Source organism: Ammospiza nelsoni, chromosome Z (genome assembly GCF_027579445.1).
Source record: "Ammospiza nelsoni isolate bAmmNel1 chromosome Z, bAmmNel1.pri, whole genome shotgun sequence".
Taxonomy (NCBI): domain Eukaryota; kingdom Metazoa; phylum Chordata; class Aves; order Passeriformes; family Passerellidae; genus Ammospiza; species Ammospiza nelsoni.
The window spans coordinates 38,007,687-38,021,953 of record NC_080669.1 but is presented as its reverse complement, the minus strand read 5'-3'; the positions used below and the strand labels follow the sequence as shown (position 1 = coordinate 38,021,953).

Genomic DNA, 14,267 nt, shown 5'->3' with positions numbered 1-14,267 from the left:
AGCAGTGCAGCCAGGAGGGCCAACCCTGCCCTGGGGGGCATCAGGCAGCCAGGTAAGGGAGGAGGGGATTGTCCTGCTCTGCTCTGAGCTGGGACAGCCTCACCTCGAGTGCTGGGAGCATGTTTGGGTGCCACAATATAAGACATGAAACTGTTAGAGAGTGTCCAAAATAGGGTAGTGAGGATGGTGAAGAGCCTTGAGGAAAGGCTGAGGTCGCTTGGTCTGTTCAGCCTGGAGGAGACTGAAGCAAGATGTCCTCACAGTCTACAACTTATTCACAAGGGGAAGAGGAGGGAGGCTGGCACAGATCTCTTGTTTGTGATCAGTGACAGGACCCAAGGGAATGGCCTGAAGCTGTCTCGGGAGGTTTAGGTTCGATAATCAGAAAAGTTTCTTCCCCCAGAGGGTGATTGGGCACTAGAACAGCTCCCCAGGGCAGTGGTCACAGCAGCAGCCTGACAGAGTTTAAGAAGTGGTTGGGCAATCCTGTCAGGCACATGGTGGGACTCTTGGGGTGTGCTGTGCAGAGCCAGGAGTTGGGACTTCGATGATCCTTGTGGGTCCCCTTCAACTCAGCATGTTCTATGTGTATTCTCAGGATTTTCAAACTCCAATTTCTAACCCGGCTGTCCTCTGTCGAATAATACAAACAAGTTGTTACAGTATTGGGCAAAGTCTGTGTTTCAAGCAACACGCCTCTGAGAGGTTTGTAGCCATTCTATTCCCTTTCATGCCTCCAGGAGTTAAACATTTTACCAGTGTTTCTGTTAAAATTCTAGTTAGAGGTCCCCAGGTTAATGCCAAAGCAGTAAAATCAAAATGGTACTAAACCCAGACTCGTGTTTTTCCTATGAATAGTTCTTGCTATACAAGGATGTCTTAATCAGTTTGAAATTCTTTAATTCCATAAATTGTTCAAGACAGTGTTTTCTGCATCAACAGGTTCTGTTGTGAGAACACCACACTTTTCAGTATACTTACTATAACAAAAGCAAACCATAAAAGTCACATTGCAGTAAATTGGCACAAGGCATTTTGCAAGAACAGAACTAAAATTATTTAAAAAAAAAAACAAACAATGAAGTATACTCATACATTAACATTGTAACAGCTATAAAAATGCCGCTTTCAACTCCTACAAAACACAGTGAAAAGACATCCCCAACAAGAGTTGAAAAACTGCACAGAGGTAAGTATCATAGGAAGAGAGGTTTTATACAAATGAAGCAACTGGAGAGTTAGAAGTATTTACACTTTTTCTTGCTATTAACTAGACAAACACAGTAGTAAGTTAAAAATATACTACAACTCTAAGTCCTGTAACATGTAAGCATTTTCTAAGTGGGGCTTTTATCTTTTGAAATGTGTTACCTCTTAATACTGGATATAACTATTGGCAAAAGTGTTTAAATACTTTAAAACCAAGATTAAAGGGACTTTTATTCCACAAAATTTAACTTCAAAATACTATGCTTATAAAATTATTTAGAATTTCAGCAGTCTATAGATTTCAAATGCAAAACTTAACAATCCTCTTTAATTTGTAATTTAAAAAACCAAACAACAAAACTTCGGTGATGTCATTTGTTTTCAAAGGCAGAATCATCTGCTGGCTTTTCGAGCTCTCTCTCTTCACCACATGCCCTAGAAACAAAATAAAGCAATGTTATTGATCACATACAAAGGCAGCAAGCAAAGCTTATTCCAGGTGATTGCACAGTCTAGAGCAAGGATGCTGATGAACAGTCAGCAGTACATGAAGTGTGGAGAACTGAGGCTGTTAGTGGTGCCAGCTGTTATGTTACCCCAACAATGCCCTCAGATCTGAAGCTAAGCTGGCAGTGAGTGGCATCACTATGATGTATGTGATGGGCTGTGAAGGGCAGTCATTCAGAGCTCCATATGTGTCTGTACTGTATGTCAGTTTAGGTGGAAAAGTGCTCTAGCTTAACATGCTTTACCTCCTGCCACTGAAATCCACTGTATCCTCAAAGACTGAGGTAACCTTGTGGGGAAGTATGTATTTTTACAAAAAACACCCTGAAAAATGTTCTTAAGTGCCAATCAGATCAGAAATTTTAAGTTACAGAACTTTTTTCAAAATTTCTGAATTACATCTTCAGAAAGGTACAGAGATGTCTTCCCTCTAGCAGAGAGAGAAATGTTCAGAACTTAATACAGTCCTGTGATTTAAGAGGTTTACCAGCTCTTTGCTTAGAGTGAGCCACACAGGTGTTCTGGACATTATTTATTTTGTTTACTTGTTTCTCACTTATAAGAAACCATATATTGCACTAAAAACGTAGAAAAAATACCGAATGAAAGGAAGTTTGTATGCTGGAGAGTACAGAGCTTGAATTCAAACATGTGGATGCATTTCTCAAGATGCACTGTGTTTGCAAGGAGTTAATTTAAAAATGTAGTTTGTTGCTGTTAGCTACCAGTAAGTTCACAGACCCTGTGTCCAAGCAGCCGTACAGTATTTTTTTGGAAAGTAGGTTTCTTTATCAAAGATCATTGGAGTGTGGGCTCAAATACAGAGCAAACACCACACACACACTTAATATAAATGTTTATTTATTTTGTTTAAGCAGGGGTGTAGAATATAACCTGTGTGAGAACTTACACTTGTAACTCCACACTGTGTTCCTGTAGCATGCTGCTTGTTCAGACCAAGTGAATATTTAGCATAACTGGTTGAAAACCCCCAAATCCACTTCAGTACTTCTGAGGCTGCCTCACAGTAAATACCAGATATTTTTTTATCTTAAGTGAGGGTTTTTTGTGTTGTTTTGTTGTGTTTAAGTTTACCTTACTATAAATAACAGTCAATATTTTAATTTGGCAGATAGCCAAAAGAATGCCAGGCAGCTGCAATTTCTCCTGATGTGCATGAAGATCGTGGTGAAAGGAGCTTGCTTCAATACATACTGCTGAACAAAAAGAATCTCTGAGTGCAAGGTGCAGAGTGCCTGGAGAAAGCAAAGTGCACTACAAATTTGTTACTAAACTCTATTAAGTGTTTCTGCAAGAGATTATTGCTTGTTGTTTATGTTTACAAAACATATTTTTTGCTGCAACCAAGGTTTAAATACTTAATGCCAGACAATTGAAGCATTCTTCTGGCTTTGTGTTTAAAATGGTAAGTGCATCCACCTCTATAAACCAGTCAGACTTCTGTAATTTCACAGGTTTAGGTCCTAGCCTGCAGTTTGCCTGATTTGACTAATTTTTATAGCCAAACTGTAGAAAATGATTTACAGTGGCTGTCTATTGATGACAATCCATGAATTCACAAAAAATTAATAAATATCATTAATTTCTGTAAGACTTGGTTCAGACTTCCTTTGCTTCCACATTAATAGCCTAAAACACAGGAAAAAGCTTTTAGTTTGCCGAGGTCCACCACATGCTAATTGTCTCCAATAGCAAGACATCCTGTAATGTTTTTTAAGTCTCCACCACAGCAGCAAGTGAAATAACATTTAAAATATTCATTCAAAACTTAAACAGAAGATTTGCACACTGTTACTCTCTAAAATTGAGAGTAAACTCTGTGAAGAAAACAGTACCTTAACATGGTTAAGTAGCTTCAATCTACTGCTGTTTTATTTTACATGTTTTAAACTAGAGCAGAACAGATCATCAGCTCAATAATGTTATTAACTCACTTTTTCTTACTGCCAACTTCATGCTTATCTTTCCTTTCTTCAGCACTTTCTCCATTGTGTTGTGACTGGTTGGTGTCCTGGGCTTCAGACCCTCCATTCAGAATCTTTGATCCTTTAAAATGGAAGAGCAGAAAAGTGGTACTTGCAGGAAATAAAACTGTATTATAATAGCCCTCGGTAATTTCTCTACCTTAATCAAATAAAACATTATAAATATTTCCCCCCTCACCTTGATATCCAAGCAGCTGAAACAATACAAAAGACACTAACTGATATGGCTTCAGTTTCTGAACATCCCATACAATGTGCCTCATCCCATGGGAATTGAACAGTTTGTATTTTTAATGCAATTTCAATTCCTTCCTGTGCTTGCTAGGCTACAGATCATAGGCCTAATGTTTGTTTGTATACTGAGCAGTGAGAGAATATACTTCAGTAGTAAATTCTTTTTACCAGTCTAACCAGATCAGTTAATTTTGGGGATTCTTTTTACTTTAACTGATGAAGTTATTCCATTACATCTCATTAACTCTTGAATCCAACAAATTACGCATAATCAAAATGCAAGTTATATAAATAGAAGTGTTTAATGATAGCATGGATTTTTCAAGCAGAAAAGCAGCACTAGGCTGGAAGTAGTGTTTAGTGAAGTCAAAGCAGAAAAATTTAACATCTTTTAGAATTTCTGTGATGACTACATGTTTTGCTGTGGTATCATAAGTCAGTGAGTTTTAAGTGAGTTGAGGAACGTCACTCTCTGAAGTGATGGTCCATTTTACTTGAAGTTGCAAATTTATAAAAGAACTCCTCTATGAAACTAAAGAGCTACAGTGAGAAAAAAAGACAAGATGTTATTAATCTGAATTTTTACAGTTTATCTGTTTACACTTGCTCAGAATCAGTTCTGAACTCAAAGGCTACGGGAGGAATTCGAGAAAACAGTAAATGCTATATTACCATGTTACAAAGCAGATGATCTGATGCTGTGCATTAAGTACCACCAATTACAGCATCATTCTCTGTCTTGACTGTCATTGTGAAGATAGTCAAGGTTCAGCAGTTCAGTTTTTAAAAGGGCAAAAGAATGCATATAAGGATCAGATTTTCTTTTTACAGCAAATAAAGAAAAAACTACTTCCATAAAATATTCCTCTACTCTGATAGAACTTCTTCCCATTCTCCATGTGACTGGGCAACAACCTGGTATTCCACTGTGTGTGTTCTGCTGAAGTTGTGTTAACCTTATCTGGAGTGGCTTCGCTAGCCAGACTATGCCCAGGAAGCCTCTCAATATAGTTTCTTTGTTAATGTATTAGTTGTGCTATCACTGGTTTGGGGAAAGATCTGTATGGAACCTCTACTTCATCACACATTCTCTCACCAGAAAATGGATGGACTTTAATCATCCTTGCTTTTTTAGCAATTACAAGTATAGTGATATTCCTACTATAGTTGTGTTGAATCCTTGGCACCTCAGTTACAGTAATTTGTTTAGTCTTGATCCGTGTGGTGTTAACTTTTAAATGATTTTCTGAAAAAAAAAAAAAACCCAGTTCTGCTTCCAAAATTCAATTTCAAAGTAAATGCAGTTTCTGTGAGGTGTGTGTAGAGATCAAGGATGTAAATAACTTGAATAGATGAGCAGAACTCCTATATTGCAACATAGCTTTCCAGTGCGTCTGTCTCATTTTGTTCTTCTATTTAAAAATGTATATATTTTAGTACTGACTTCAAGTTATTATTCAGCTTGCTTACTATGGAAAGCTTTTGATATTATGCTGTACAAGTGCTCATGATTGATGTGGAACTGTACTGTTAAGAGCATAAATACATTCTCCTGCCATAAGTTATTATTTCTTTATTGTCAGGCAGAAGAACTACTGAAGTTGTATCCGGGAAGTAACACAGAAGTGGTTAAAAGTTGGTGCTACACATGGTAAAGCATGCATGATATAGAAAGAGGTTAGGGAAGGAAGCTAAGCAGTTTTAAGTTCTCATTCAGTGGCAGAAGCTTAGGCACTAAAAAACTACTAAAGGAATAGAACATTGTGTTGGTCTTGGCTGGGGTAGTTAATTTTCTTCATGGTGGTGAATATGGGGCTGTGTTCTGGATTTGTGCTGAATGCAAAGTTGATAATACAGAGATGGTTTTTTTTTACTTCTGAGCAGGGCTTACACACAGCCAAGGCCTTTTTACATTCCCACATTGGGGAAGAAACTGGGGGTACATGGGAGGTGACACAGCCGAGACAGATGATCCAAACTGACATTCCAGACCATATGGCATCACACTCAGTATGTGAAGTAGTGGGGAAGGAAGGGGGAATATATTTGAGTCATGGCATTTTTTTCCTATTATGTGTGAGGGCCCTGCTCTGCTGGCGATGGCCAAACATCTGCCTGCCCATGGGAAGCACTGAATTAATTCCTTGGTTTGCTTTCATGGGGACAGCTTTTGCTTTCCCCATTAAACTGCTTATCTCCACCTGTAAGTTTTCTTTCTTTTATTATTCTGATTCTCTCCCTGATCCTACTGGTGGAGGAGTGAGCGAGCGGCTGTGAGGGGTTTGGCTGCTGGCTTGGGTTAAAGTGGGTTAAATGGTAGTATGCCATTCTACCTCACATGTTTTGGAGTGAATTTTTTTTAATTCTGTAATCAGGTTAGATAATTTACAGAAGTAAAATTTGCAAGACCTAATTTTTGCAAAAGCCATTTCCTTTAGCCAACTGAGATAAAATGGCCATGGTAAATGTTACATTGAATTTGAAAGTTATTTGTAGCAGTACTGTCCTTGACAACTTCAGATATGAAGAGGTTTTCATAGACTGGTGAAATTCCTGCATCAAGAACATTTTGAAGTTAGCTCAGAAATAATGGAGACTAAGTCTTTTATGTGACAAGAAAGTAAAGCCACAGTGACTTACCTGTTTGGTCTTTTTCCTTTTCAGTTTTTTTATTTGCTCCTTTCTTCCCCTGTTCTTTGGTTTTATTTGCTTCTTCATGCTGCTTTTGCTCAGCAAGTGATTTATTCAGTACTTGGGAAAGAACAGAATCTCCTTCCCCAACCAGAAACATGGTCTTGAACTTATTATATAGCATTGTAGATTTCTCCATGATAACTTGGCTAATTTTAAATTTCCGTATCTGAAATCAAAGTAATAAAACAGGCTACACTTAGGTCCTTAAATATCTGTGTAATTTCATTACATGCTAGCTTAAATTAATTTAACCTACAACGAGATCATAGACTTTTGCACTTGAAGTGTCACAGAACTGCTAGGTTGAGAGGGGTCTCAAAAGATCTTCTGGTCCTACCCTTCACAAGAAAGGGACCACATTATCAAGGACCCTTGATCCCATCACAGTTTGAAAACCTGTAGAGATGGAACTCCACCACATCACTGAGGAGGCTGTTACAGTAAAACAATTGTTCTTACTGAAAAAAAAAATACTTTTTTAGCATCAGAATGAAACCTTTCCCAGTGCAACTTGTACCCATTGCCCTACATCTAGTGAAGACAAAAGCCTCGACCCTCTCTTTTGCAGCAGCCCTTTAAACTGCTGGAATAATGTGATGACTTTTCTAGGAAGGAAGGAACTAAACCCTTTACTTTTTGTTTAAAGGGCAGGTTCTCCAGCCCTTTGATCTTGATGGCCCTCCTCTGGGCCCTTTCCAGTCTGTCTACATCATTCTTGATCTGTAGGGATCCAGACTGGACAGAGTGCTCCAATAGTATATAAAGCTGGTATCAATTTAGGAAAACATATACTCTACATTAACTAACACTGAAAATCTCACCTTCTTGAGAGTTAAGATCATCTCTGTATGTTTCTGAGCTTGTTGCATTGTGACTTGAAGGGATGCAAGCTCATCAAGAGCCTCAATGCACCTGTTCACATCCTGTATATAAACAAAGAATTAGTCTGAAGACTTACATATTAGTAATCTTTAATTAGCCATACTAATCTAACTTCTGTATTCAATGACATCCTCCCATAATTAATTCTTCCTGAATTTGACTATGTACTTAATTTTAGAACAATTTATATAGTCAAACTTGCCAACAAAAATTTACCACTAGTTGTCTCTTAGCTACTCCCATAAAAGGCAGATTACATTTAATTAAGTTGTAACATTTAGCAAGAATTTTAAGCTTTCAACATACATAAAAAGCAAGCTTTATGCTGCTTTTATGATTCGAGAACTTCTATGCTCAAAGCTGTTCACCATAGTCAGGCTTTACCATGCACAATTTTTCACAAGTGATTAACCACTGAGAAGGCAGGAAAGCACTGTAGTTAATACAAAGAACTGTTCTTATACACTCCCTGCCACTCAATATGCTTTGCCCTCTTTTTAAGTTTTCACAGATACACCACCATCCAGTCTGAGGGGCTCAGCCATGCCCTGCAGTGGTTCCTCCACTGGAGCAGGCTGGAACTGATTAAGTCTAGCACAAGGCAGTCCCCCACCATCTCAGTACCAGAACCTTGCTTCCAACACCCAGAACAACTCTGTGTTTCCCTAGCTGGAACAGCTTCCTCCTCTTCATGCCATACTTCTTCACTCCTGCTTATTTTCTTTTCTCTGTATTTTCTCCAGACTGAACACTCCCAGCTCTCTTGGCTTCCTCTTTTTCAACACATGCTCCAAGCCACTAATCCATCTTTGTGGCCCTTTACTGGGCACTCTACAGTAGGTCCATGTCTCTATTTTTCTAGGGAGCTTAAAATATAGTCCAGTATCTCATCAGTGCCAAGTAGAGCACAACCACCACACTCCTTCCACGTTCTGGCAACTCTCTCTAATGCAGCCCAGAAAACTATTAGCCACTTTTAACTGCAGAACTGTGTTAGTGGCTCATGCTAAGCTTGGTGTCTACCAATACCCCTGGGTTATTTTCTGAAAAACTGCTATTCAGCCACTCAGTCTCCAGCCCATGCTGGAGGCACAGGGTTGTCATTCCACAGGTGCACTACTGGAATTGAAGTTGATGAAGTTCCTGTTGACCCATTTCTCCAGCCTGTTCAAGTCTCTCTGGATGGTAACACTCCCATCAAACCTTTGATTTCAGTTTTGTATCATTTGCAAACTTGCTATAGGTGTGGTTTGTGTCATCATCCCAGTCTTTAATGACATGTTTTAATAGTACTGACTAGTGACTGGCCTGTAGCTGGACTCTGCCACCAATTAGTTTTTTTTGTGTCCTGCTGGTCAGCCAGTTTTCAGTCCACCTTTTCATACGCTTTTTTAGTTCAGACCTCTTAAGTTTATCTTTGAAGCTGTCCTGAGAGACAGTGTCAAAAGCCTTTTTAATCTTAACAGAAAAAATATTCATTCTTTCATCCACCAAGCCGATCATCTCACAAAAGGACATCATTTTAGTCAGGCATAATTTCATCTTCATTATGCTGACAAGTCTCAGAGCTCTTAATGTACTTTATATCACTGGAAACAATTTCTAGGAGGATTTGTCCCATCCCATTTCAAGGGATTGGTGTGAGAATTACTGGCCTGTAGTAACCTAGATCCTCCTTCTACAAGATGAGTGAGGCATTTGCTGTCTTCCTGTCCTCAGGAACCAGCCCCTCATCACCATGACTTTTCAAAAACAAAATGGAGTGGATGGATAACGACATCACCAGCTCCTCTGGTACTCTTATGCTTATTCTGTATTGGATCTCTGTCTAAATGTTCTCTAATTTGATCTTTGTCCTCTGAGCATCAAGGTTTTCTTGTTTTAATCTTCCCATGATCTCAGGGACCTAGGATTCCTGAACAGAATTGTACAAGCAAACTGAAGTCAAGAAGACACTGGTCACCTCAGACTTTTCACTACTTGTTACCTCCTATTTAATTCACTAGGGTGCCTCTCTCCATATCCCATTCAGCAGCAGGCCCACATTTTCCTAGACTTTAAGATGAATCAGCCTTGAGAAGGAGGTAATCCCTAAAAGTGAGCCAGGTCTCCTTGTCCTGTCTTCCTTCTAGCATGGTCTTTTAAGAGATTCTTCCAAGCAGATCCCTGTAGAGGTCAAAGTCTGCTCTCCTGAGTCCAGGGCTGTGATCCTTTTCATCCTGCTCCCTTCACCCTGAATTTCTCTACCACAGTCACTGCAGCCAAGGTTGCCCCCACCTTCATATGCCTTTGCTTTCTGGAGGATCAGGTCTTGCCTTTTCAACTCCTTCATCACCTGTGTTAGGCAATTATCAAACTCCAGAAGCTTCTGGCATTGTAGTGTTATGTGCATGTCCTTTCAGCAAATACTAGGATGTTTTAAGCTTACAGTTAGAATCAAAGGTGTCTCCCCACTATCTTAAGACGACTAAATTCTCTACTTCTCCTTGATCAGGTGATCTGCAGAAGATATTCTCAGGATGTCACTCATTTTGGTTTGCCCATTAATCCTAACCTATAAGCTCCCAGTTGGCTCATCAGCTGTCCCAGTGCAAAGCTCCACACATTTCAGCTGGTCTCTCACATAAAGTTATCCTTCATCTTGTATTCCCTCTTCCCATCTTTCCTAAAGAGCCTGTAAACATATAAGGCAAGGCTCACCTCACTTCTACCCGAAACTCTGATACCAATAAAACCACAGCCCTGCAATTGCAGAGAGATGTCCAGTTTCCCACAACAGCTCCTCACACTATATGTATGAGTGTACAGACATCCCTAAGAGAAACACAGTTGTGCTGACATTCCAGAAGGGTTATGAGAGTTTTCCTCATTATGTTAGGCTGCCAGTAATTCCTCATTTAATGTGCTGATGCTTGTGATCATGCCACTTCAGTCCTGTTCTGCAAAGAAATTCTGATGATTACTAAGTCAGTTTACATCATGCTGCTGACATCTGTTTACATCTGATTGCCATCTTGCTCCACCATTTCCTCCTCTGCTACCATTCCTAGTTTGATGCTCTTTTAACTAGGCTGGCTAGCCCACTGGCAGCACTATTTTTGGGTAGATCCTGCCACCTCCTAGCACACCTATCCACTCCTTTGTGACAGCTTTCCTCAATAAAGGGATCACTACCTGGGTCCCCATGCCTTTACTATTATCCTCAAAGTCACACAGCCATGCTTGATACTTCCAAGTGTCCCCTGACAGTATCATGGGTGCCCAACCTGACAATCTGCAGCAGCAAATACTCATGAGGCCAGAAAGCCTCAAATATCTGCCAGTAACATACCAAACCCAAACCCCTGACAAGCAGCAGATTTCCCTTGACAGTGAGTGGAGTCGGACTGGAGCCCTAATCACTTGCATCCTGCTGCTGCATCCAATGTCCTGGCGTTTCCACATGGCTCAACAAGCTGACCTGGCACCAGATGTTCTATTTGATGTAATTCTATCTGAATGCTTCTGGTAAATAATTTATTATGTAGCATTTTCAAACAAAACAGATTTCATTTGCTGACACTTATCTTTCACTGCCCACAGTAACCACATTTAAGTACTAGTTATCCTTCATATGGAAAAAATGCCTTTCATTTTCAGAGTATTAATTAAAAACAAGAACACATGCCAAGTATTTCCTACTGGAATTTGAAACATGAATCAGTTTAAAAAAACATACTTACAAGATTATCAATTTTCAGGGAATTCTTTATTTCTGCATGTATCCTTTGAAGCCTAGAATCCACTGAAGTTTCTGAAGATTAAAAATAATACTCATGAACATTTGTTAATCAGATTGGGTTTGCTTTTGCAGAAATAATTCCACAAGAATGAACCTCATACAGAATGCAGAAGAAAACAGGCAGACATCCTACATGCAGGTGCACACATAAATACAATCAGAAAAAAAGTACACAGCTTTTTAAAATTGAATAAATTGTGTGGCAACCCATGCAATTTTTTCCTTAGGAGTTACAACTGAAAAGACTTTTCTATTCCAAAACACAGCTGTCACCCTCTAATTGTAGGCCAGCTTAATGAGAGGTTTGAATAAATTTTAAGAGTTATAAAGCTGGAAGACTCTCCATGACAGGACACCGGGATATTGATGGTTTGTTTTCAGTAAACTGGTCACAATTCAAGTTACAGTCCAAATCCATTAAAATAAAATGTTCCCAGTACACATGCTTCAGAAGTGTGAAAGATGAATGGACATGGCATTCCTGAATTCAGATGCTGAATGCCTGCTTGGATTTAGTACATATTCTGAACAATAGTGCAAGCATACAGATTTCTTTAAGTCAAACCCATCTTGGATGGGTTTGGATTGCTTTTATTTGCCCTCTTGCTGCAACACCGGGTTGAGTGGAGTCCATGCCACTGGATCTGTACTATACCTCTAAATTACAGATTACAGACAGTGGTTTGGATTGGCCTCAAAGATAGGAGTACTGAAAAAGGAATTCCTTATCCCTATGAAGGACAGTCAGCAGGCAAGACCATAGTAATCTGAATCTAAGCCACCTACTTAGTGAGAGGTAGTATCTAAATAGTTTTGAAAGGTCCCTCAGAGTATTGTGTTATGAGAAGATACAAAGGAAAAAATGATGGGAATGACTGAAGTGATTTATATCAAAGAATAAAAGCTTTTTTCTCATGTTCACAAACAGAAGAGATTGGGGTTTAAAAGATCAAATGACAGTAAAGTCAGAAAAGCAAAGACCTGTTCTACTACACTGCACTGCAGAAAGAACACTGAAGAATAAAAACAGCATTGTTTCACAAACGTGAAAGAAGAATCATGGATTAAACACCTCAGACTGAGACTGTACATGCCACCCTCAGCAGTACATTATCTTATGGAAGAATGGAAGAAATTCCATTCAAAATATAAAATGATCAAAAATACTGGTTTAGATTCTTTCAACTAACCTCTCTTCTTCTCAATCTTCTTAACTTCTGCTTTCTTGCCTTCTTCTTTATTCTGCCTATCAAAAATGTTGAAATGTTTTTTACAATGTTGTAAAGCCTGCTTTTTTCCCCCCAGTTTTTGGATGAGATGCAATATCGAGGAATTATCTTTACTAAAACATTAGCATGCAAAAATCACAAATAACCAAATCCTGGTTTTGAAGGACGAACAACCTAACAAAAATTAATCAGCTGAGATACTGCTGTAAGTCCTCCGTACTCATTTTTCTACAAGCAAATTAAAGGACTTTAAAAAACAAGTAATCTCCAAACTGTATTTTGGTTTTTGTTGCATAGTAACATAACATATTAACTGGTGAAATGGCATTATATAGAACTAATTTATGGAGAAAGAAAACATTTTAAAAAGGAGTAGAATTATTTGCCATTACCACAGGGAATTTATGGAGAGATCAATTAACCATTATCAGTTCCTATATGACTATTTTCTCAAATAATGAATTGTAATAGTATACATATCTTACAATTGGTCATAAATGTATCAGTAATAATTTAAAAGTTCTTGAAGGAAGTAGTAATACAGAAAAAAAAATTATTACAAGTACAGTGAAACCTCCTTAATCTTTCCCCAGTTGTATCACTGAAAATAAAGCTAAGACTCAAGAAAAACAACAAAAAAAAGTCTCCATTTCAGTTCAGGATGAAGACAGGCAGAAATCTTTGAAGCAAGCTTTTGAGCTCTTTATGCAGAGAGGATAATGAACTTCTGTTTAACAATCCCTCAGTTTTGTCTGACTGAGGGATTTAAAAGCCTACTTTTAGAATTTTTTGTATTTCAGCATATCATAACTAAATGTCCTGTGACTGGTTTTCTCCCTGTCATACTAATATGCATACATAAAACATGTAGGCCTGCATGTCTTCCATGTTTCTTTCATAAAGAACAGAAAACTTGTCTGCTTCAACTAGCAGCACAATCTCAACAGTACAGATAAACTTTGCATATGTACAGAATGATGTACAAAGCACCTTAATAAATACTAATGAAGTAGCTACCAGAAAATAGAAACTACAATGATGAGCAAAATAATCAAAACATGTATAGGCTTATACTAGTTTTACCAATATTGAGTTTTGTGGTATTAGTCATCAGCTGTAATTAAATTAATTATTCATTCACTACTTCTCCTTTATCTCACTGAAACAAAACTATCTACCCTCCAATGCATAAAATATGACAGCTATTTAAAAGCAAAAATTTGATTGTTATTACTAAATCAATATATGACAGTTTGATTCCCATAATCAAATCAGCATGTGTTAAATAGTGATATATTAAAAGACACTAAGGCAATTTATTATCTCTGAAACTAGAAATGCTTAAGTTTGCCACAAGTAGGTAGAGTATTTATGTTAGGTCTCCAGAGGACTGACAGGAAGAAGAGGAAAAAGGGCTGGAGCATGAGAAAAGAAATACCCAAACAAACTACACTTTTATTAGTGAATGTGAAAAAGATAGAGGTTTTTTGTTACAGGTAAAGGGGACCTTTATTTTATTCCTTTCCTCCAAATTTTTACCTTGTTCTTTGCCTTTCTTCTGCCCTCCCACCAATGGTGGGGATGAGAACATCAAGCTCTTCTGGTGCAGCTTCTTTACCCATTTGCAGAATAGTGAATGAGTCAGATTTCTTCCTATTGTCCTACTATCCAAGTTCCTGATGGGATCTTCTCTCTATTCTTAAGTTTGATTTGAGTAATCTTCTA

At 38.3% G+C, this 14,267-nt stretch overlaps 1 protein-coding gene across 2 annotated transcripts in view; it reads right to left on the bottom strand.

The window, feature by feature from the left end:
- Positions 1-875: 875 nt before the first annotated feature.
- Positions 876-14,267, bottom strand: part of PSIP1 (PC4 and SRSF1 interacting protein 1) — a 32,872-nt gene continuing 19,480 nt past the window's right edge. For both annotated transcript variants that reach the window (XM_059492902.1, XM_059492904.1), the window contains exons 12-17: positions 12,504-12,559; positions 11,255-11,325; positions 7,472-7,573; positions 6,597-6,816; positions 3,672-3,783; positions 876-1,644 (exon numbers count right to left, since the gene is read on the bottom strand). In XM_059492902.1, the coding sequence (XP_059348885.1) occupies positions 1,581-1,644; positions 3,672-3,783; positions 6,597-6,816; positions 7,472-7,573; positions 11,255-11,325; positions 12,504-12,559 (625 nt within the window). In that variant the 3' untranslated portion in view covers positions 876-1,580. The remainder of the gene's footprint in view (positions 1,645-3,671; positions 3,784-6,596; positions 6,817-7,471; positions 7,574-11,254; positions 11,326-12,503; positions 12,560-14,267) is intronic.